The sequence below is a fragment of the Esox lucius genome, chromosome 15 (assembly GCF_011004845.1).
Source record: "Esox lucius isolate fEsoLuc1 chromosome 15, fEsoLuc1.pri, whole genome shotgun sequence".
In the NCBI taxonomy this organism is placed as follows: domain Eukaryota; kingdom Metazoa; phylum Chordata; class Actinopteri; order Esociformes; family Esocidae; genus Esox; species Esox lucius.
In genome coordinates, this window is record NC_047583.1 from 17,199,897 (window position 1) to 17,224,481 (window position 24,585).

General features: G+C 38.9%; 1 protein-coding gene across 1 annotated transcript in view; it reads right to left on the bottom strand.

Moving 5' to 3' along the window:
* LOC105005607 (neuroblast differentiation-associated protein AHNAK) overlaps positions 1-11,431 on the bottom strand; it is a 29,402-nt gene extending 17,971 nt beyond the window's left edge. The window contains exons 1-5 of the mRNA XM_034297432.1: positions 11,348-11,431; positions 11,184-11,264; positions 4,510-4,654; positions 4,177-4,340; positions 2,179-4,086 (exon numbers count right to left, since the gene is read on the bottom strand). Coding sequence (XP_034153323.1) covers positions 2,179-4,086; positions 4,177-4,340; positions 4,510-4,654; positions 11,184-11,198 — 2,232 coding nt within the window. The 5' untranslated portion in view covers positions 11,199-11,264; positions 11,348-11,431. The remainder of the gene's footprint in view (positions 1-2,178; positions 4,087-4,176; positions 4,341-4,509; positions 4,655-11,183; positions 11,265-11,347) is intronic.
* Between the last annotated feature and the right edge of the window lie 13,154 nt (positions 11,432-24,585).

The following is a 24,585-nucleotide window of genomic DNA, read 5'->3' on the forward strand; positions in this document are numbered from 1 at the left end:
GTCAACATTTGGCTTTTCAATGTTAATTTCTGTCATTGTCAGATTGGTTTCAGATGTTTTGCTTCCACTAACTTGAATGTCCTTTTTTACATCAGGTTTTTCTGCTGTGACATTTGGAGTAGATGCTCCAAACTTAGGGAATTTTATAGTTGGCATTTTGAATCTTGAAGGGGACACTATGGAATCTTTTACTTCTATTTCCATCTCTGGAGCTTCATTTTCTCTTTCAGCCCTTTTTACTTTAATCTTTTCCTCTGGAAGAGAAATATCTACCTCTTGCAGACTTTTATCAACCTCAGTTGGTTTCATTTCTGGTTTTGAAAATCCAATTTTGGAGAATGAAATTCCTGGCTTTATACCTTTAACATCAATATCTTTAATACCTGCTCCTGGTAATTCAACTTCAACAGATGGAACTCCGACATCAGCATCAGGTATTTGGAGGTCCCATTCCTCAGGTAGGTTCAGATCAACATTTGTCTTTGACACAGTTACATCAGTTTCAGGACCTTTGAGTTTTGGAATTGAAATTCCAAATTTAGGGAGTTTGAACTTACTTCCTTGTCCAATATCATGTTCCTTTTCATTTTGAATCTTGTGAGATTTTAAGTCCACCACTGGCTCTTTCATCTTTGGAAGACTGACATTATCCACAGGTTCATTCATTTCTGGTTTTGCAAATAATCCAAATGACATCTGTGGCTTTTTTATTTTTAAATCAGTTTCTTTAGCAGCTCCTGATATATTAACATCATCAGGAGGCATTTTGCTTTCAACACCAGGTGGTCGTACTTTCAAGTTGGGCTCTGGTAAATGGACAATTTCAAGCTTTTCACTTTTGATATCCACTATTGTAGATGTTTTAATGTCAAAACTGTTATTTTCAATGATAATGTCTGACACTCTTCCTTTGGATTCAGGTATTTCAGTTGAAATTCCATGAACCTTTAAGCCCTTGTCATTCGGGACTGCTACTGTGATGTCTGAAGCAGTTGTTCCAAAGTTTGGGAATTTTAATCTTGAGGGAGAGTTTACAGTATCTTTCATGTCATCTTGAATTTCTGGAGCTTTAACTTCCACCTTAGGTTCTTGGACCTCCAACTTTTTATCCAACTTTTCCATCTTTGGACGATTGATATCAAACTCAGGTGCTTTCACTTCTGGCTTTGAAAGATATCCAAATGACATTTGTGGTTTTTCTCCAAAGGGCACTTTGTCTTTAATATCTGGTGGTTGGAACTGTGTGCTGGCCTCCGTTATGGTGACATCTATTTCTTTCTTGGATGCATTTAAATCAATCTCAGGGTCTTTTACCTTTGGCAATGATATACCAAAATGTGATACTTTGAACTTATTTCCCTGTCTGTCAAGTTCAAACTCATCTTTCATGTCAACTTGTATCTCTGGAGCTTTAATTTCCACTTTTGGATCTTGGACCTTCTCCTTTCCCCCTGTAAGAGAAATATCCACTTTTGGAGGACTGGCATCAACCTCAAATGTTTTTTCGCCTGCTTTTGAAAACAATTCAAATGACTTTTGTGACTTTTTCATTTTTAAATCAATTTCTTTAGCAGCTAACCCCATCACTTCAACTTCATCAGAAGGCACATTGAGTTCAACACTAATTGGTTGGATTTCTGTGCTTTCCTTTGGTAAAGTGACTTTCTTTGAAACACTCAAATCAGTTTTTGTATATTTTACCTTTGGCATTGAAATTCCAAAAGTTGGTAATTTAAATATACTCTCTTGGACCTCAGTGTCAATCTTTTCTTTCACTTCAACCTTTGGAGCTTCATTTTCCACCTCTGGGTCTTTGACCTCTACCTTTTTCTCTGAAAAAGACAAATCAAAATTTGGAAGGCTGGAATCAACTTCCATTTGCTGACCTTTTACTTTTGGCAGTGGTATTCCAAATATTGGTAATTTTATATTACTTCCTTGTCCCTCAATATCATGTTTCATTTCAAATTGAGTCATTGGAGCTTCCATTTTTGCCTCTGGCTTTGGTGTTTGAATGTCTGTATCATGAGTTTTTACTTTAATAAAGGAATCTGGTACTTTGCTAAGTTTAACTTCATCCTCAGACGCATTTATCTTAACGTGTAATGCACTACACTCTTCTTCCTTTTGCTCAGTGGTGTTTTGTTTTAGTCCAATCCCAGTGTCTGAGAATCTAACCTCCGGTAATGTTTTTCCAATCTCAGGCATTAACACCTTAGCTTGCTTTGACTTCTTATCTAATACTTTAGTATGATAATCAGAAATAACATTTCTTTCTTCAGCTGTGATTGTTGAACCCGCAGGTACCAGTATTGCCAACTTAGGCTCCAGAATGGAACTAGTCTCTTTTTTTTCTTCCAGTTTGTAAGGAGTTTCTTTTTGTTTTACAGTTTCTGTTCCAGGTATCTCTATTTCCTCTCGTTTATGGAGCTCCTTTTTTATTCCAACCTCCTTGGTCCTTTCAGCCACTTTTCTTGTTTTGATTTGGTCTATTTTGGTCATAGTAATATGATTATGATCATCTAGATCAGAAAGATGGGTATTTGGCAATTTTATTGTGTTAACCGAGCTTCTGCTCAACTTTTCAGGTGAAGAATGTATGGCAGTATTTTTGAATTCTGTATTCACATCAGTCATTGTGATATCTTGATGAACATATAATCCTGAAATTTCAGTTTTTGGCATCTTGAAACCTGGTAATTTGGAGACCGCCTCTTTAACTCTGTCAACATCTATTACCATCTGCACTGTCTGTGCCTGGATTTCTTCATCCGGAAGCATGAATGTTGTTTTAGGCTGTTTGATTACTGGGATCTTGGTGTCAGTTGATGCAGCTTCCATGCCGGGAATCTCAATATCCTCACGGTTTGGAAGTGTCTTCAACTCTTCAACTGTACATTTTTGTGTCATTTTTATAGGTTTCTCCGGAACAAAGCCATCAAGTTCCACCCTTGGCAGTTTGTACTTGGTAACAGCCATTCTACCAATTTGTGCTAAAACATCATCAGTGCTTGTTTCAGTGGGCAACATCAAAACTTGTTTTTCTCTATGTGAGTCAGCTTGTATTGTAGTACTGGTGACCTGAGAAAGTATGTTCATTTCCTGTGCTTTCAGGTCTTGTTCTTGTCCAAAATTTGTGGAATTCCTAGCACGCTCTACATCTGGCATTTCAAGGAAATAATCTACTTTTGGCAAGCTAATTTCCATATTACTGGAGGATAGGATATTTCCAGAACTAGCATTGCTTAGTACTTGAACATTGTTTTCAACTAAGATTTGATGATTCTCCAGCTGAGTATGTGACACTGCACTTGGACTTGCCAGTATATTATCATGTGTTGATTCATCAGATGTTATGATATATGTTCCTGGTGCATTCAGGATTTTTGGCATTGATTTTACTGGTATGTCTTGCTTGAGTTTGTCTTTTCTTTCCTTTCCTTTGAATTTAAACTTTAGTTCTGATCTCTTGTTCTTCTCTGTCTTCTTTTCATTTTCCTCTGGAGATTTCTTGTTTGAGGAGCTTTCTTGATCAGCAAGAGTAACTTCTATATCAGTAGTTTTCAAAGTATTGTACAGACTGATGAGTTCTGCCTTGTGTTGTTTGGTTTCTGAGCCTGTCATGTCCGGAAGTGTGCATTCATTCCTCATCTTGGTGGATTCAGTTTTTTCTGATTCTGATTCTAACAAACATACTTGAGGTATTTCTCCATCCAGTGAGTGTATGTCATGTTGACTCTGTTGGTTTTCATTGCCCTGCTCAAATGTTATTATGTCTATGTCCTGGTCAGGTTGTTCAACTGATCTGCTCTTACGACCCTTCATCTTCAGGTTTGATAATTTTAATGTATGCTTCTTTGTCTTAGTCTTCACAGGATCCTGAAATTTAAGTGGTGACTCTGTGTCACTTGTTGTTGGGCTGAGTTCCAATTTCCTCTGATCTTCTGCCTCTGAAGTACTGTGAGACCTCTTAAAATGCGACTTTCTACTTTTGCTGAAATTGGGGAACTTGGGCCAAGAGATTCGGTCACCCTGCCTTTTTGTCTTTGAATGTCTCCTCATTTCAGCAGAGAATCCTTCTTCCACCTGTGGTATAACAAACAGATTCATGTTAATTCATTTCTCAATGTCTCCCTTAAAAAAACAAGTTCAGAGAAATGCAATTGTAATAGTTACTTGGTTAATTTCAACAGCTGGTTCACTGTCAAGGGTGGATGTCTTTATTGGTTTCCGTTTCAGTAGTAACTCCATCTTGTAGGAATGGGCATGCTCTAATATCTGAAGGGCATCTTCATATGTAACATCATCAAAATACACTGTGGCACTGAGTATCTGATCACCTGAATGAGCAAAAGTAAGAGTGGAATAGCAATAAATCAAGATTTGAACATTAAAACTGTAGCATACTGTATAATTCAAAGCAGAAAGGCAGTCTCTTAACTCAGAATCACAATAACAATCTTGAATCCATTGCTTCACATTTCACCCATTTACTCCACATATGCTTACCCTCATGAAAACTAAGAAGCTTTGCGGCTGGAGATTCTGGCCTTACTTCTTTGATGAAGATTCCCTCCTTTCCTCCGCCACTCACAACAAGACCTTCAGCACATGTCTCTTTTGGCATTTTCACAATTACTCCTGACTCCTGACTCTGAGTTTTTAGGGGAAAAGAAGAAAAACTGTAAAGGAGGATTAATAACTAATATCTAAGATTTATCTATGTTCATAAATTGCCTGAATAATTCTTGGACTGTTTCCCTATGCACGCAAATCTGTCACTCAGGGAGAGCAGGGTTGAGCTAGTATGAGTGCTTAATCAGAGGGATACATTGCTCTACTCCCACTAAAGCGATTTTAACTTTTTGAAGTGTCAAAAGTCAAATTCTAAACCTGTGACTGACTTATGGAAAAACATTTATATGGTATGTACAGTACCACAATCAATTGTGGTTTCCAAATTTTGTGTTTTTTCGCTGAGCCAGAACGTTTGTTTTCCATATAAATAATCATCATTATACTTGCTTACCCTGAGTGAGAGTTTTATTCACAGAGAGACAGCCAGCAATCAATTTATAAACTTAGACAACTCTTGGATATTTGTTGTTACAGTATTCACCTTTAACAACCAACATGTTATGAATGGCTGATCCAAAATGGGGATGCTTTACATAAAGGTTTTCTCCCAATCCACCATGTGGGTTTTAGGTGTTGGAAAGTATCACTGAAAACATGCTACAGATGGGTCTTAGTCTACAGTGGGTATAAAAAGTCTACACACCCCTATTAAAATGCCAGGTTTTTGTGATGTAAAAGAATGAGACAAAGATAAATCATGCCAGAACTTTTTCCAATTTTAATGTGATCTATAATGTGAACAATTCAATTGAATAACAAACTAAAATCTTCAAGGGGGAAAAATGAAAAATAAAAACCTGGTTGCATAAATGTGCACACCCTCTTATAACTGGGGATGTGGCTGTGTTCAGAATTAACCAATCACATTGAAACTCAGGTTAAATAGAAGTCATTGCACACCTGCCTTCATTTAAAGTGACTCTGATTAAAAACAAATAAAGTTCAGCTGTTCCAGTAGGATTTTCCTGACATTTTCTTAGTTGCATGTCAGAGCAAAAGCCATGGTCCACAGAGAGCTTCCAAAGCATCAGAGGGATCTCATTGTTGAAAGATATCAGTCAGGAGAAGGGTACAAAATAATTTCCCTCCAAAATTGATGAAAAGAAAAATGGTCAGGGAGGCTTCCAAGTGGCCTACAGCAACATTAAAGGAACTGCAGGAACAACAATCTCCCGTATTCTTCATATGAATGGACTATGGGGTAGGGTGGCAAGACGGAAGCCTTTTCTTACTAAGAAAAACATCCAAGACCGACGGAAGTTTGCAAATACAAACATCAAGTCCCCCAAAAACATGTGGGACAATGTGTTATGGTCTGATGAAGTCAAGGTTTAAGTTTTTGGCCATAATTCCAAAAGGTACAACACTGCACATCACCCAAAGAACACCATACCCACAGTGAAGCATGTGGATATAAAAAGTCTGCACATCCTTACTCTAAAATGTAGCTTTTGTTCATGTAAGGTAAGGTTAAAATTACAAATGAAGTTTGTATGAACAGTGATGCAGAGTTGGCTACTTTTCTACTTGACAAGTAAGGTTACATTAGATTCCTAATTTTGCTAGTTGGCTGGAGAAAGCTAGGAAAGTCAAGGAAAGCTATGTGTTTGATGCTACTAGTTTGATTATGACAGAGAAACAATTATTCGACATTGGCATTCGACAATAATTTTATGTCCTTGTTTATTTTTTTTGTATGAGCACATTCCAGTTAGCGCTAGCTAGCACGATTCACGTTTCATGTTCGCCAGCATCGACTGTTGGAGGGGACGCTGCTTCAGACCGGTCGGTATGCTAGTAATGATAATAGAGAACCTATTCAACTCACTGACGAAAGGTGGTGTAAAAACTTGCATTGTGCACCTTTAAAGGGGCATTTCAGCATAGCACTACTTCATTTGCAAATTACTAATGTTAACAATGATACATTTCTGTAATCAAAACAAAATCTACTCAACACAATCTTGATCAAGCAAATTCGAATTTTGCAGTAGGATCTTTACCCTCTGTATTGGTCTTTTTATGAAACATCCAAAATGCATAGCAAACATACACTCACCTAAAGGATTATTAGGAACACCATACTAATACTGTGTTTGACTCTCTTTTGCCTTCAGAACTGCCTTAATTCTATGTGGCATTGATTCAACAAGGTGCTGAAAGCATTCTTTAGAAATGTTGGCCCATATTGATAGGATAGCATCTTGCAGTTGATGGAGATTTGTGGGATGCACATCCAGGGCACGAAGCTCCCGTTCCACCACATCCCAAAGATGCTCTATTGGGTTGAGATCTGGTGACTGTGGGGGCCATTTCAGTACAGTGAACTCATTGTCATGTTCAAGAAACCAAGTTGAAAAGATTCGAGCTTTGTGACATGGTGCATTATCCTGCTGGAAGTAGCCATCAGAGGATGGGTACATGGTGGTCATAAAGGGATGGACATGGTCAGAAACAATGCTCAGCTAGGCCGTGGCATTTAAATGATGGGGCCTAAAGTGTGCCAAGAAAACATCCCCAACACCATTGCACCACCACCACCAGCCATCTGAATGTCTCAACAGAAATCAAGACTCATCAGACCAGGCAACATTCTTCCAGTCTTCAACTGTCCAGTTTTGGTGAGCTCGTGCAAATTGTAGCCTCTTTATCCTATTTGTAGTGGAGATGAGTGGTACCCGGTGGGGTCTTCTGCTGTTGTAGCCCATCCGCCTCAAGGTTGTGCGTGTTGTGGCTTCACAAATGCTTTGCTGCACACCTCGGTTGTAACGAGTGGTTATTTCAGTCAAAGTTGCTCTTCTATCAGCTTGAATCAGTCGGCCCATTCTCCTCTGACCTCTAGCATCAACAAGGCATTTTCGCCCACAGGACTGCTGCATACTGGATGTTTTTCCCTTTCACACCATTCTTTGTAAACCCTAGAAATGGTTGTGCGTGAAAATCCCAGTAACTGAGCAGATTGTGAAATACTCAGACTGGCCCGCCTGGCACCAACAACCATGCCACGCTCAAAATTTGCTTAAATCACCTTTCTTTCCCATTCTGACATTCAGTTTGGAGTTCAGGAGATTGTCTTGACCAGGACCACATCCCTAAATGCTTTGAAGCAACTGCCATGTGATTGGTTGATTAGATAATTGCATTAATGAGAAATTGAACAGGTGTTCCTAATAATCCTTTAGGTGATCGTAGTATGTCAATCAGTCAGGTTGTTAGCTTACTTCCCCAGAGAGTTCTGTTGCAGTAATGTGTTAAAGAGCTGTGGCTACAGCCAGCTGAGAATTATGAAGAAGCTACTAGAAGAGCCCATGCTGCAGCATGCTGGAGAATTTATAACTTTGTTTTATAGAGAGTGCCAGAGTATGACACTGTGTTCTGAGGTTTAGGCAGGCAGAAAGGAAAGAGGAGGAAACAGAGGATCCAGCAGAGAGAAAGTTAGTACAGTTGTTATCAAACCAAACATGTGGGTTGCCTTGAGAAATGCTTTACTGATATTATGAAACTAATCCAGAATATCAAAAACTGTATGTTTCAAAATGAACATCTTCCCTTGGCATATCATGCATACAGCCCTACTTAAAGATGCATGAATATGCTAAGAGTAGGGTAAAAAATATGTCAATTCTTTTCTCTGTCATTTTACTTTTTACCCATTATCTTACCCAACATTATCAGTGATGTGGTGTTTTTTTTCTTACCACCACATCATTGATAAAAACACAGAATTGAAAGAAATATTCTAATATGTTATGTGAAAGTTATAATTCTAAAAACATCTTTATAAGTAGCTTTTTTGGAATAAATATATGCAAAAGAACGTAGGCAAAAGCCAAGTCCCTGACCAAGGACCTTTTCCCCAATGTCTCTGGCCTGGTGGCTCTGGTAAGAGTCTGGGTGGTGCCAAACTTCTTCCATTTTAGAATAAGGGAGGCAACTGTGTTTTTAAGGACCTTCAATGTGGCAGATATGTTTTGGTACTCTTCCCTACATCTGTGCCTCGACACAATCCTGTCTCACAGCTTGACGGACAATTCCTTAAACCTCATGACTTGTTTTTTGCTTTGACACACACTGTCGACTTTGGGAAATTGTATAGACAGGTGTGTGCCTTTCCAGATCATGTCCTATTAATTTAATTTACCACTGGTGGACTCCAATCAAGAGTATGAAACATCTCAAAGATGATCAGTGGATGCAGGAGGCACCTGAGCTCAATTGTCTCTGCAAAGAGTCTGTGTACGTAATGAGGCAGTAATGTAGCAAAATGTGGAAAAAATTAAGTGATCTGAATACTTCCCAAATGCAATTTATAGACAGGAGTAAAGAGTTTGAAATGTGCAAAGTTACAGTGGGGAGAACAAGTATTTGATACACTGCCAATTTTGCAGGTTTTCCTGTAACTTTTATCATAGGTACACTTCAACTGTGAGAGACAGAATCTAAAACAGAAATCCAGCAAATCACATTGTATGATTTTTAAATAATTAATTAGCATTTTATTGCATGACATAAGTATTTGATCACCTATCAACCAGTAAGAATTCCGGCTCCCACAGACCTGTTAGTTTTTCTTTAAGAAACCCTCCTGTTCTCCACTCATTACCTGTATTAAGTGCACCTGTTTGAACTCGTTACCTGTATAAAAGACACCTGTCCACACACTCAGTCAAACAGATGCCAACTGCTCCATAATGGCCAAGACCAGAGAGCTGTGTAAGGACATCAGGGATAGAATTGTAGACCTGCACAAGGCTGGGATGGGTTACAGGACAATAAGCAAGCAGCTTGGTGAGAATGCAACAACTGTTGGTGCAATTATTAGAAAATGGAAGAAGTTCAAGATGACGGTCAATCTCCCTCGGTCTGGGGCTCCATGCAAGATCTCACCTCGTGAGGCATCAATGATCATGAGGAAGGTGAGGGATCAGCCCGGAACTACACGGCAGGACCTGGTCAATGACCTGAAGAGAGCTGGGACCACAGTCTCAAAGAAAACCATTAGTAACACACTACACCGTCATGGATTAAAATTCTGCAGCGCACGCAAGGTCCCCCTGCTCAAGCCAACGCATGTCCAGGCCCGTCTGAAGTTTGCCAATGACCATCTGGATGATCCAGAGGAGGAATGGGAGAAGGTCATGTGGTCTGATGAGACAAAAATAGAGCTTTTTGGTCTAAACTCCACTTGCCGTGTTTGGAGGAAGAAGAAGAATGAGTACAACCCCAAGAACACCATCCCAACCGTGAAGCATGGAGGTGGAAACATCATTCTTTGGGGATGCTTTTCTGCAAAGGGGACAGGACGACTGCACCGTATTGAGGGGAGGATGGATGGGGCCATGTATCGCGAGATCTTGGCCAACAACCTCCTTCCCTCAGTAAGAGCACTGAAGATGGGTCATGGCTGGGTCTTCCAGCATGACAATGATCCGAAACACACAGCCAGGGCAACTGAGGAGTGGCTCCGTAAGACGCATTTCAAGGTCCTGGAGTGGCCAAAGCCAGTCTCCAGACCTGAACCCAATAGAAAATCTTTGGAGGGAGCTGAAAGCCCATATTGCCCAGCGACAGCCCCGAAACCTGAAGGATCTGGAGAAGGTCTGTATGGAGGAGTGGGCCAAAATCCCTGCTGCAGTGTGTGCAAACCTGGTCAAGAACTACAGGAAACATATGATCTCTGTAATTGCAAACAAAGGTTTCTGTACCAAATATTAAGTTCTGCTTTTCTGATGTATCAAATACTTATGTCATGCAATAAAATGCAAATTAATTACTTAATCATACAATGTGATTTTCTGGATTTTTGTTTTAGATTTTGTCACTCACAGTTGAAGTGTACCTATGATAAAAATTACAGACTTCTACATGCTTTGTAAGTGGGAAAACCTGCAAAATCGTCAGTATATCAAATACTTGTTCACCCCACTGTATATGTAATGAATTATAAATGAATTCTATATCACAACATATGTAGAGTAAGTGAAGGGGTCTGACTGATGAAAATAGTCAGCTGTCGGGATCACAAATTCAGATTTCTTTTTATTTACAATTTTATTGTCAACGTTACTCACCCAGTTCTGATTTACACTGGTCTCGCTAACATGTGGTTGCAAACCCACTCACCACCCCTGCCTCCACCTGCTTTGATCTGTGTTTCTTTTTTATGGGATCGATACCTTGGTTATTGCCTATGGGGATAGCTATTAATGATCATGATGTTGTTGTTAGTAATAGCATATACAAGATCATGTGGTGGCAGTGAGTTACCCCAGAAGACCAGTAACATACGCCAAGACTTGTAAGAGTATTGTTGTGCATTGTTCTCTCATAAATTGTCATTGTTAACTAATACATGGCATTTTAAGTCTGAACTGGTATTGGGCTAAGCCCTTTGGTCATTAAAATCCTTGAAAAACCCATGCAGTAGGAGGGTCATGTGAAAATATTTTTAAAAAATTGACCTGCAACTGTCCCTTATTTGCCATCAATGGCAACAGCATTTTTTTCTCCCCATGAGTTCAAGATAATACAGACATCTATCTCACCTCCAGTTGACTCATCTTGGCAGGAGAGCGCTTTTCAAACAGGTTCCCAAAACTCCTCTTTCCTTTCTTGCCACCTCCACTCTAAAATGAGTCAGACAGGCTGACTTGTAAAAAATCACACTTCAAAATATTACGATGATTGGATGAAACATGAAGTGCTGTACCTGCTTATCAATGTCAATGTATTTCTCAGTCTCAGGATATTCATCTACAGGAGAGGATCCTTGTGGGCGAGGTCTCTCACCCTCTATAACCTCAGATGAATCTTCACATATCTGAAAACAAATTATGTATAGTTGTTAAATGTAAGTTATTTTCTGGCTATATGGGGAGCCATTTAAATTAGCTTTATTTATTTAGTTTTTTATATTCACAGGACATCCACACATGCAAGAATTATGTTTACCATACACATAGAGCTACTCACTGAATCATCAATTGTATCAGGCTCTGGTCCTTTTAGCCTTCGTCCAGCCCCTACTGAAAATGAAGATGAAATTGTAAAGGCATATTTTGTTGAAGGTAAACCCAAATTTCTAATAACATTATGCCTCAAACTATCTCATAGGAATTTGGTGGATTTCACTATTTCGTTCAAATCATTTGCAAATATTATTATTATTATTACATTAACAAAATAATGTCAATGTATTTGACAAAACCCAGCACTGGACTAACTAATCCTGTCTGTCTGACCAGGGAAACATCATTTGTAGAGATACTGGAGCCCAGGAGGAGATTACTGGAAATTCTTTCTGGCAAGAATTCCCAAAGGAATCAGCTCCTACAGCTGCCTGCTAAGTGATCCACTCTATCGATCTGGAGATTTGACTTAATTACAGGGCAGCTGGCTAGCCTTTAAGTCTAAAGTTCAAAGTTCAAAATTGTATCCTACTGATATATATTTTTAAATACTATCACTCCTGATGCACAATCATACTTTGATCATATTTTCATTTGTGAAGTTCTCTTCTGTAATACCACTTGAGTATATACATTTCTGAGAAATTATTATTATTATTATTCTAAAATAAATGATGGTGTCAATACTGTCATATTAGTTGTTGAGTGCCCCCTGGGACAAGTCTGAAGTTTCATAACAGGCTCACACTGTAGATCACTGGTCAGATCACTGCAGTGGTGAAAAGCATTGGTGTTACATAATCAGATGTTGCTGTGGGGTTATAGGGACATCTTGAAGTGAAAATCAAGATCTTTCAAAAAATATTTTGCATTCTGACAAAGCATGCAACATGGATTAACTTGGCAAGAAGACAGTTTGATATTTGGTGAAACATCAAGTGTCAAAGTATACAAAAGAGAATTTGCAAATCAATGCTGAGCAAACAGAGGTAATATAATTTAAATCTCAGTGTTATGCCTACTGGGTAAACAATGATCTGTCTGTAACCGTTAGTGGTCAGTGATTTTCAAACAACCCTTGCAAAAGGAAGAATAAAGTATATGTTCTCTCGATAGCCTATGTTGTCTATGAAATGATGTTACAAATTTGTAAATTGATTCCTCAGCAATAGATTTCCCCTATGCAATTTCAAAGCTTATTTTTCATAACTTCAGTATTTGATGCAGTTGTTGTATACAACTCTTCTAGGTATTGGCCTGATTGTATATAATGTATATAACTCCAGAAAAAATTGAGACCACTGCACCTTTTTCTTTCCTTTCCAAAAAAGTTGAAAAGGAATGTTTTGAGTGAGGAACAGAAGCGTTCAACTGCAGTGGTCTCTTTATTTTAACCCTTCTGTTCCTCACTCAAAACCTTCCTTTTCAACTTTTTTGGAAAGGAAAGAAAAAGGTGCAGTGGTCTCATAATTTTTTCTTCTCAACAAAATGAATATATTTCATAAAAGTTTACCTGGTGACACTTCTCTTTTCCCAATGAATAAATATATTCAGAAAAACATAAAGAATGTGACAATAATCTTTTTCCACCAAATTAATTTATTGAAAAAAACGTCAAATGGGACAATGACGTTTTTCCAACAAATGTATTTATTGAGAAAATGTGACAATCTTTTAACATTACTGCAATATATTGAGAACAACATAATACATTGAATGATGTTTTGAGTGTGACAATAATGTGTTTATGCATTGGTTAATGCTTTTGATTGTTTATTGGCAATTTAACTTCAAAATTACTTTTTTCTTTTTGAAAGATAACTGGGAACTATTACATTTTTTATTTGGACTGAGGACATCTGATCACTTTTTAGGCTGTAGGTCTTCTTGCCAAGAGCTAAAAAGGCACTGCTACAAAAATATCAAAGGGTGATACAAACCAACATAAATCAAATAACACTGTTTATTCCTCACACGCAATACACACAATTGTTTCATAGAAGAACAAGAAGTTGGTATATTGGGTCGCTAAACATTCGTTAAGCCATTAATTAAGAAGCTTAAATAAATTAACCTGGAATGCGCAATGAAAATATCCAGGTTAGATTGAGCAATAAGACATTTTTGTGTACACAATCCTGTGAGTTTGCCTGGCTCCACCACACCCACAGACTTTAGACTGTGCACAATAAATACATATCCTTTTGATTGGTCCCAAAAAAACATTCTATTGGTCCAAGAATCAGGGTTGTGGGGTTGTTTCATAGGGCGCCAGTGCAAAAACATAATCTGAAAATGTATGCACACACTACTGTAAATAACTCAAAATGAGAGCATTTGCAAAAGTAAAATTTTTATATACAAATATAAATAAATGGCCTATAAGCAAAACATGCATGGGTAAGGTGTTATTTGTAAAATGTGTAATTGGCTTTTATACTGTGATTGGTTAGTAATGATCCAATCACTGATGACTGTTTTGTACAACACCTTTCATTTTGACATTAAATGACTGCATTGGAAGCAGTTGATTGTCATATGTCGTGCAGTGAAAAAGTTCAATAGGATTTTTCAGTTAACTTGTGAATATAATTGTTAGCTTCCTATGGAAAAGGGCATGTCATTCTACTAGCAAGTTCTTTATCAGGTTCAAGTCATGGATTTGTTTTATCCTTTGTGAAATGTTACAGTGTATATTCCTTGCAACATGCACTTTGAGACTTAGTTGACAAACACTGATTCCAGTTGAAACCTGTATTTTTGTAACACACAGCTAACTTCAAGTTCTCATTGGGGGAACAATATCAACACATTTCTTGTTGCTGCCATGAATTTTTTTACATATTCCAATCAATGTTTTGAAAGCCATCTAGGAGTCAGCCTCCTCTGACCAGTGTCTCACAAATAATTTTGTTGGTGGCCCTCTATTGAGTTGTTGTCCATAGGCGGGAGAAGGAACTAGGACACTTGATCTGATTAGCCAAAGGGGAAGGCTTGGTACACTTTGCAGATTTTAGTTCCAACCGCAAATTGGGTCAAGATTTAAGCTTATGTTTTAGCTGCTGCTTAATTGCCATAGCAACTATTGAACTATGATTTATTATAATTACCTGCAAAACCTGTTCCAGTGTTTACTTATAATTACTTTGTTTATGGACTTTAAAACAGATTCATTATTTTGGCGATAATGGCTGAGAGAACAGATTTCATTGACTTTAAAGGAGTGATTGTTGGGATGTGTTTGGCAGAATTCTTTAATAGTGATGACTGATCAACTTGCTGATCTTTTTATTTGTCTTATTTGGACAGCACTATCTGTAAATCCATCTAGTTAAGAGCGTCTGCTTAATGCCCAAAGTGCAAACATTTACTGTAATTCCATTATTCCAACAGTGTAACCTTCTTATTGGTCGCAAAAGACAACCATCTCTTGTTCTTGATTCTACTACTGCAAATATGTTGAAGTACATTTTCTTGAATTTACAATGCGAAAATAATGCGTTAGCTCTTTTAACATGACCCATACCAATGCTCTGTCAGTGTTTAACTATTAAACCACACTTAAATACTTGATATCAACAGTTATTTTTTCACGTTTGAGAACCAATTAACAAATAACATTGCCAAACTTAAAGGAAATGCACAATCCTGGTCTTTAATCACTCTTTGACATGCCAATCATCATAACTCCATTATAATAATGGTGTCAACACCAGCAGTCAAAATAGTCATAGATGCCATCATAGTGTCTGCTAAATGGCCATCCTTGCTACTACGTTGGCGTTTCCAACCCAGGTGCAGCCAAAGCTAATCCAAGTACATAAAAACAATCTCATAGAGAAAAACATAGCAGAATATAGGAGGCTTACCTGAAGTAAAAATCGCACCCTCTAAGCTCAAGGAGCAACTTGCTTTATCCAGCTAATACTTCCTAACCCAGATTCCACTGTGAACCAACAGACAAATGCTGTGCTTTTCCTCACAAAAGAGGGAGAGGAAACAATGGTTGATACAGTACAGCCCACTTCCATTGCAGTTACAGCTCAGCTTTTTAAATCAATCATGTAACAGTATGAGTAATACAGGAGGAGACAGTCTGACAAATCCCGAGCTGAGGTGCAACTTATATGTTGTCATACAAGTCCTGAACTGTGTGTAGTGGGATATTGCACCATTCTTCAAGAAGAAAAGCCTCCACTTGGAGGCATGAAGGAGGTGGAAATCTACTTCACACTCTGTGCTCCAGAACGTCCCATAAAGGATCAATGATGTTGAGGTCTGGTGATTGGCCATGGAAGACACTTGACATCATCCTGGTGTTCATTAAACCACTTGAATGTGTTAACAGTGTGTATTGGGGCATTGTCATCCTGGAATATTGGAAGATCATGTTTGCACTATAGGGTGCAACTAGTCCTGAATAATTCTGACTCTTTGTGCATTTGCCATTGAAATATATTTTTTTCATTTTATAGGTTGAGGCACCTGCAATTCGGCCACAGAAAATTTGGCCTCTTTGGAATATTGTTAGTTGCCTCACGTTTGTCTGAAACTCTAATGTCAGTGCCAATTGTCAGAACTTGTTTATAGCTGACGTGTATTTCTAATTGGCAATAAACCTAAAGTGACCTCTGCAGCTGTGTTTGTGATTTGGTTACTTCATAGGAACATGGAAAGTGATGCCTCAAATCTATGTTTCCTTCATAACCTAACATGCAATGGTAGAGAGATAAGGATTTGCACACTGTGTAGTGGACATAATAAGTAGTCCCCTCCTTCTCCTCAAACACAAATTCCTTACTGTGTTGTATACAGCCCAACAATGCCAAATTGAGGACCCAATCAAAAAGAACCCCAGAATATTTCAAAAATGTTATACAGGTACTGGAAACTATTCTTGTACCTGAGATTGGCACTAACCATGGAGAAACTCCTTACTCAAATATTTGTCATATGGGTGTTGCAAATCTGTAATTAGGTGACACACTACACATTACTTTGTTGCAATGTGTTTACATAGTAGTTGTATATTCTAACAGGTGTAATTAGGTGCACAGTTTCACAACATGATTAGTGTGATTGTACATTTTGCTTATTGATTATACAAACAATACATTTTCTTATTGCATAATTTCCACAATGGATTTTTAAACAAGGTTTGCAAACAAGGTTTCCCTTAACTGCACAAAAGAAACTAGCCCATCTATGATCATGCTAATTTGAACATCTCAGTTTGACAAGTCACAAAACGTTATATCCCATTGAGCAAAGGACACTGTAAAGATACTAAAAAGATGCTGAAAAAACATATTTCTGGATGAAAAGATGTTGAATAGATGTTAAGAAATATTTATTTATTTTTAAAGTTGTACAAGTAATCTGTAATGATATCTAACCCTATCATATCTGCAATCAATGTAATTACTGTGTAATTACAGTGACACTACAACAGAGTGGTAGCAAATAATGAATTGTGTATTCAGGTAATACAAAAAAAAAACATACATTCAAGGACAGGACTTCTACTTACTATGCATCTCTGCTCTATGTTGTACTTTTCAGGGCCCAAAACACATTATTCAAAATAACATGATAACAGCAAAAGACCAGCAAATTGCAAAAATTTTACAAATGAGTACAGGCAAAATGTTGATTTTCATGTGTGTATGTGGTTATAATCTTTCTAGAAGATTCAGTTAGTGTGACATTTCAACGTCATGTCAGAGGCAAGCAGGTTTTTGGATAAAATGTACTCAGTAAAGTTAATGGTGGCCTTAACAAGGACCCCAAGACAAGTGGAAGCAAAATACTCCCATTGCACACATCAACAACACATCAAGATCCACAAACAAATGTTTACTTAACCGCACACATCAAATTTTGCTTTGGTGATCTCAATTTCGAGACTTAACCCCTATTGAAAACCTGTGGTCAAAATATATGTCCATGTCAAGCAGTTCCTTAATAATTGTTATGCAAGTAAAGACTATTTGTATCAGATGTAATGACTGTTTAATTCTGTCGAGATAAACATTTTGATAAGTAAGGCTTTTTAAATGAAACAGATGTTTAAAATGAAAATGTTGTGCTAATATAAATATGAAATTCAGGACAATGTTACAATATCATATTCATAACGGTTGCACTCTCCACTGAATGTAGTCAATTGAATATTTAAATAACAAGAAGCATTCAACAATTGAAAGACAGGTTATAGGTGGGAACCTTACTTTGTTGATGGGAAATGTTACTTAATGTCAGTAGAAACTAGTTGAAAACCTGTTCTGTATGTATAGTTACTTCCATTGTTAGGGTGGAGACATGGGTATCTCAGCATTATAACCAATATTACTATTGATAGTAATAAAAAAGGGATGCCAATAACTTTGGCTTCTGTTTTTCAGAGAAAAAATTTAAAATATTTTTCACTGAGCACTGTATTTGGAATAACATTGCTCAGACCATACACAACATTAATTTAATTTTTAACAGAGGCCCCTTCACATTAATATATATGATTAAAATATCATATATTCTCATTCAAGAACAACAACTATATCTCTGATTAAAGAAACCAAACTGTGCCTAGACTTGACCAGGACAAGCTTTCCATTATCCTTTTCCATTTTGGAACCCATGGGGTCTGGGCAAGGTTATTGTGTGTGGAAAAAAGTGTATTTTATGTTCATCTTTATCAAAGGTACCTATAATTTTGAAAGAGTCTGTACCGTGGAACATTTTGCAGAGTTAATCTTGCATGACTCATGTAGGGTGCAACTGTACCATTGTCTGTGGGTGTGGTCACTGTCAGGGCTGCATCGAGCTAGCAATAATGTGGTAGGAAATAAGCGATTGTACCACTGCCTGGGCAATCTGAGTCTCCTCCCATGTCAGACTGGAAAAACAAATGTTACTCATAGTCCTAAAAACAGAGCCAACGCCAAATAAACAGTCATGTGAATTAACATAAATAATGTAAATAAATGGTATTGCACCTTGAAATGGGGACATTCATTATCTAGTCTATGAATACATTTGTATCAGCTGTGGCTAAATTATTATTTTAAAATTGCATTTATTCTAAAATAAGTTATATAATTTAAAAGTATTACTATATTTTTTTGTTCATAAAATAACTTCTCTTGAACCAGACTTGTGACCACTATTGCAGCATTCAGAGTTTTCATCCTCTTAGGTCTTACATCTGGGATGACACTGAGCTCAGCTCATTTGCCAAACTAATACATTAGGCAAACAAATTACATTTCCCTCTTTTACAAAGAAGCAAGACAAGATTCCTACCCATTTTTTTTTAAGAGACACAAGTTGCATTCTCTAGGGGTGGCTTGTTTTCATCCAAATTATAATCAGATTTCAACCACACCGAATCTGATTTTCCCCATGCATTATGTGGACATGAGACTGTGGTCCCACATGCTTTCAATCTAGAAAGTCACAACATGAATTAATAGTTACCTTACTATGTCAGGAGTTTCATCATGTTTTTGAAATTAAACTATATAAATTAGTCCCTATTTAGTAGACTTCATGGTTGTGCAGCTGCTAGCACCAAGCTGACCGCAAATCTAGCTTCAACTAGGGTTGTTTACAAGAGACATAGCTGTAGATACAATTTATGACAAACGGGAGAAAAAGGTTAAAAAAAAAAAATTCTGAAGCTGAAACAACGAGAAATACCACAGCATACCCTCCCCCCAAAAAATACTAAAAATTGCTCCACTAAAAGGAATCAGTATGATGTTGATAAGACATGTCAAAACATAAATTTAATTTTGAAGCAAATAGCAAGTGAATAACATTCTCTAATAATGGGAAGAGAACCACTTCTCTCCTCTGCACAGCACTACTTGGGAGTTTATGTGTAGATACCATGGCCTTTCCACTTGGACCATAATTCCAGTTGTACTTTTAAATGTTGTAAAATGTACTTGTGTGGGCCTAGTAGTGCGAATGCGCCCTCGCCTGCTGATTCAGGCTTGCACCAATGCCCCCATAAAAGGCTGGCAGGTTCTGGAATCTACCAGGGGCAACCAGCAGGGCCAGCTCCACCCCTACATTCCCTAAGGGAATTATGTAAGGACTCCCAAGAAGCAGTTTGGGGCTGAGGCTGAATAGAAAGAGGCCAGAAAAGAAGATGCGACCCAAAATGCGGCCCTACAGAAAAAGAATACAGCGTGGAGACGGAAGGAGCAGAAACTGTGCAGGATGCATCACCTGCTACAGTCCTTCCAAAAACGGCACCATGAGGCTGCACCAGATGACACCACCTCACCACAGGAGAAAGGTTTGTTTGATTGAGATTGCTCCCCTCTCCACCTTCACCCTGTGGTAATAAAACACCATCCAGGGCGCTGAAGCCTTGTCCAGTCTACATTCCCTGTGTCTCCCCTCGTTACAGCCTGTTTAATGTTATTTCATTTAATCAACCGCATTGTTTAGGATCTTAAACTTGAAAATGGACACATCTCTCCAGAGGGACGAACTACAGCAATGCCTCTATAAAAGTCAGCAATATTTATCAGACTTTAAGCGATTGTTGGTGTCTATTGTGTTCAATGATATCTCATGGATTATATCGTCCATTTGCTTTCAGATGGGTTAATGCTAAATGGACCACCAATTACAGTAATTCTTGTTCAGTATTTGGCACAGGCCTCTGCTCAGAGTAGTATGCGAGTATGGACCAGCATATCTGTGGAATGTTTCAGACACCTTGTAGAATCCATTCTTCAACTAATTGACAAGCTAGCCTGACTTGGTGATTTGTGGAACTGTGCAGTTAGACAAATGTGTTGAAGTAATGGACCCATCTCAGAGAATTGAGTTCCCCCTCAGTAAACAGAAGGTGGCATAGTTGATTCCAAATGGTGCAGCAGTAAAGTCACTAATTGGGTTGGGTTAGCATCATAGAAAGTTGCCCTGTTTTTGGAAGGCTATACTGCTTGTAGCAGGTTGGGTACCTATATCTCAATGGTGATTTATAGTAGATTAATACATTCTCTTCCAAGCGTTAAACTTGGGGTGCTTGCTCTGTTAAGGTGCAGAAACCATCCACGTGGAAGAACCTAATAACAATTAGGGTACACCTATTAATTGCATACAAGATCTCAGAAGAAGAAAAAAAGACAACAGTTTTCAGTATGTAAAATCTTTAAGTTTGTGCCCATGACAGTGGGAAAAAATAGAGCTTTTGATGAAAGCATGGATTTAAACCCATGCTCCAGCAGTATATGTACGTGTGTACCAGAGGCAGCGGTTTAGATCACTGAACCGCCCCAGAACAAATAATGCGACAGTTTTCACTGTCTAAAGACAACCGTAAGGAAATAGAACACTATTCACATTATTAATGATAACAATAATTGGAAACACAAACACAAAATGTTGTTTGATCTTTGATCACTGTTCAATGTTCAGAGGCAAGTGACTATGCAAAAATAAATATGATATTATTATGGCAAGTCTAACAAAAACAATATCCACAAAAGTATAATCAAAAGAAAAAGTAAAGCCATATTTAACATTGGAGATGCACTACATAAACCGTGGCCATATAGAATGTTTAATTACTTCAATTCTATCGAAATATAAACCTATTACTTCTTAACAGTTTAATGAAATGCTTTCCAAACTGATTGGACACAAACATTTACTTCACCATCTAGGATATGTCTACAGTACATGAAACATAAATATGTTTAAATTGTTAACGACAGATTGTGAAGTGTGCACTACGTTGCCCAGGAATTGGATAACACATACTCTAGCGCATCTCTATGCAGTAGGCACACCCAGTCAACACACTGCAGACACACCCATCCACTCACTGCAGACAGGCAAAGCAGCATGTCAGAAACACGACTCAGTGCTCCACACTCAGCAGCAGCCTCCCAACGCCCTTGCTCGCTCACACAGCTTTGCTGAGCTCTAGTGCTGAATCAGGGAATAGTTTACGAACACAACAGAAACAGAGAGAGGGATGCCCACCCGTGCCCGGTGAGCCGTGCCAGTTGGGGAAGGCCAGGTGGAAACAGTCGCACATGTTGTCGGTCCACTGGCGTTCTGGGAGGGAGAAGGGGTTTTGTCCCTGGACGGGTGGCGGGCGGCGGCCCCTAGCTGCTGATCGAGGTCTGGCGGCTTCGCTGTCCTGGAGGGGCAGGTGCAGCAGCCCCTGCCTCAAACTGTCTCGTCTCTGTCTGTCACAGCCGGGAGGGAGACCCAATTCGCGGGACCGAAGGCAGAGCAAGAGAGGAGAGTGAGTAAGCGAAACAGCAGTGCGCGAGAGAGGGACTTCTGCAGCATCCACGTTCAGAGCGGTCCACGGGAGTGAGGCTCGCCTAGTCGCCTGTAAACACAGACCTTTCAAGCAGTGCGCTAACCCAATTAGGGGAGGGGCATCCAGTCCCCACCCTCTCTGTGTTCAGCCCCCATCACAAGCAGTGTTGAACGGACTGTTCAGGCAAGGACACTCAGGACGAGGTTGCAAATGGGCATTTGTGCTTTTGTATGTTTTTAAGGAGGAGTCACATAATTACATTTGACACAGTACACTACATGCTTCATACGTTTCACAGGACAACATTCACAGCACAGTGGTTGTGAAACGCGTGTGAGAGGGGAAGTTAGAAGAGGAGATGATGTTTCAGGTTTAGAACTGCTGCAGTGGTGTCTGCTCACATGGTCTGAGTCACGTTCTCTTTTCTATGTTTACTATTAAATAATGGAAGAGACTGAGCAAAATTAGAGTATGAGCTCACTATTCTGCTACACAGTAACCCAGGCCAGGCAGGCAGAGCACAGCAAGTCACACAAACACATAGGGAAACAGAGGGTCAAGTACTGAAGCTTGACCCCTTTTAAAGCTTTGTGCAGAAGATTGGGATGCTTAGTACGATACCTTGTTAGTGCATGGTTAGCTGACTACTTACAATCTGTCTGTGTTGTTGGTCAGCCATGACACTGGGTGTGGTTTGGTCACTGGTAATGTTCAGTGGATGTGGCGTAAGTCTAAAGTCTGGACCTGTGTTTACCATATAACATGGATGTAAATAGGAAGGATGGAGATAAACAAAATCCCTGATTCATCAGCCAATCTTTAAGCCCATGTTTTACCCCAGTCTGAACAATGCATAAGGCATTAGGTTTTGGCTGAGGGCATTAGATCGATTGGTTGTATGCCGTCAATACAGAGTAGAGAATGTTGTCTAATATCCTTATTGTGATGCACAGTAAAGTATTAGTTTTACATACCTACCTTGGGGGCATTTTTATCTCATGATTGACTTTATTCAATATTTATCAAGACTCAATAAATCTGAATACATTTGAGTAAGATTGTGGTAAATGTCATATTTTAACATCCATGGAATGGTCACTTCAGGACAGTTGCAGATATACTGCATCTTGTTTCAATTTTCTATTTTACAGTAAGCTGCAAGATTATACTGCATTAGCTTTTGGCACAGGATCAAGTAACAACTTTAAACCAGAATCAATATTCAGCCCAGAGAAACAATAAAATGTTCTTTCCCCATCCTGTGCATATTTGAAAAAATCAGGCTACACCTCTTGTTGTTTGTGGATCTAAGCATTCTCAAAAGCACATGAACAGTAATTTATTCAAATCCTGATACATTTGTAATTGATCATATCAGAAACCAATAATGTCATGAGGCAATTGTCCCTATGTAATACACTATTTGGCCAAAAGTATGTGGACATCCCATTCCAAAAACACGGGCATTAATATGGAGCTGCCCCCCCCCCCCCCCCCCCCCCCCCCCTTGCAGTTATAGCAGCCGTCACTTCTGGGAAGGCTTTCCACAAGATTTTGAAGTGTCTCTGTGGGAATTTGTGCCCATTCAGCCAAAAGAGCATTTGTGAGGTCAGGCACTGATGTTGGATGAAAAGGCCTGGCTCACAATACCAGTTCCAATTCATCCCAAAGTTGTTCAGTGGGGTTGAGGTCAAGGCTTTGTGCTGGCCACTCAAGTTCCTTGACAAACCATGTCTTCATGGACACTGCTTTGTGCACAGGGACACAGTTATGCTGGAACAGAAAAGGGAACACAAAGTTGGAAGCAACCAAATTTCTAAAATGTGTTTGTATCCTGTAGCATTAAGATGACCCTTTACTGGAACTAAGAGGCCTAGCCCAAACCCTGAAACACAGCCCCAGACCATTATCCCTCTTCCACTAAACTTTCCACTAGACACTATGCATTCTGGTAGGTAGAGTTCTCCTGGAATCTATCACACCCAGATTTGTCCATCAGACTGCCATAGAGTGAAGCTTGATTCATCACTCCAGAGAACACATTTCCACTGCTCCAGAGGCCAGTGGCGGGGTGCTTTACACCACTCCAGCCAACACATGTCATTGCGCATGTTGATGTGAGGCTTGGCCATGGAAACCCATTTTGTGATGGTCCCAACACACAGTTCTTGTGCTGATGTTGCTTCCAGAGGCAGTTTGTTACTCTGTGGTGACTGTTCCAACAGATGATAGGCGATTTCTGCACGCAAGACGCTTCAGCTGGGCTGTTTTTGTTGCTCCTAGATGCTTCCACTTCACAATTACAGCACTTACAGTTGACCATGGCAGATCCAGTAGGGCAGATATTTCACCAATTGACTTGTGGCAAAGGTGGCATCCTATGACTGTGCCACGTTTAAATATCAGTGGGCATATTGTTTTGCTGCATCTGTAACCAGCTGAGGCACTGCACACTTTTACTATATATGTTTAAAGTCACTGAGCTCTTCAGTATGGCCCATTGTACTGCCAATGTTTGTCTATGGAGATTTCATGGCTATGTAATAGATTTTATGCACCTGTGAGCAATGGGTGTGGCTGAAACACCTAAGATCAATAAATAGTAGGGTCTTCTACTTACTTTTGGCCATATAGTGCATGTGGGGAAAAATACTATGAGAACTATACAATATGTACGTGGCTGAATTCATGACAGGTCAACCTTAGCATGCCCAATTCAATTTATTATTTCCTAATGAAATC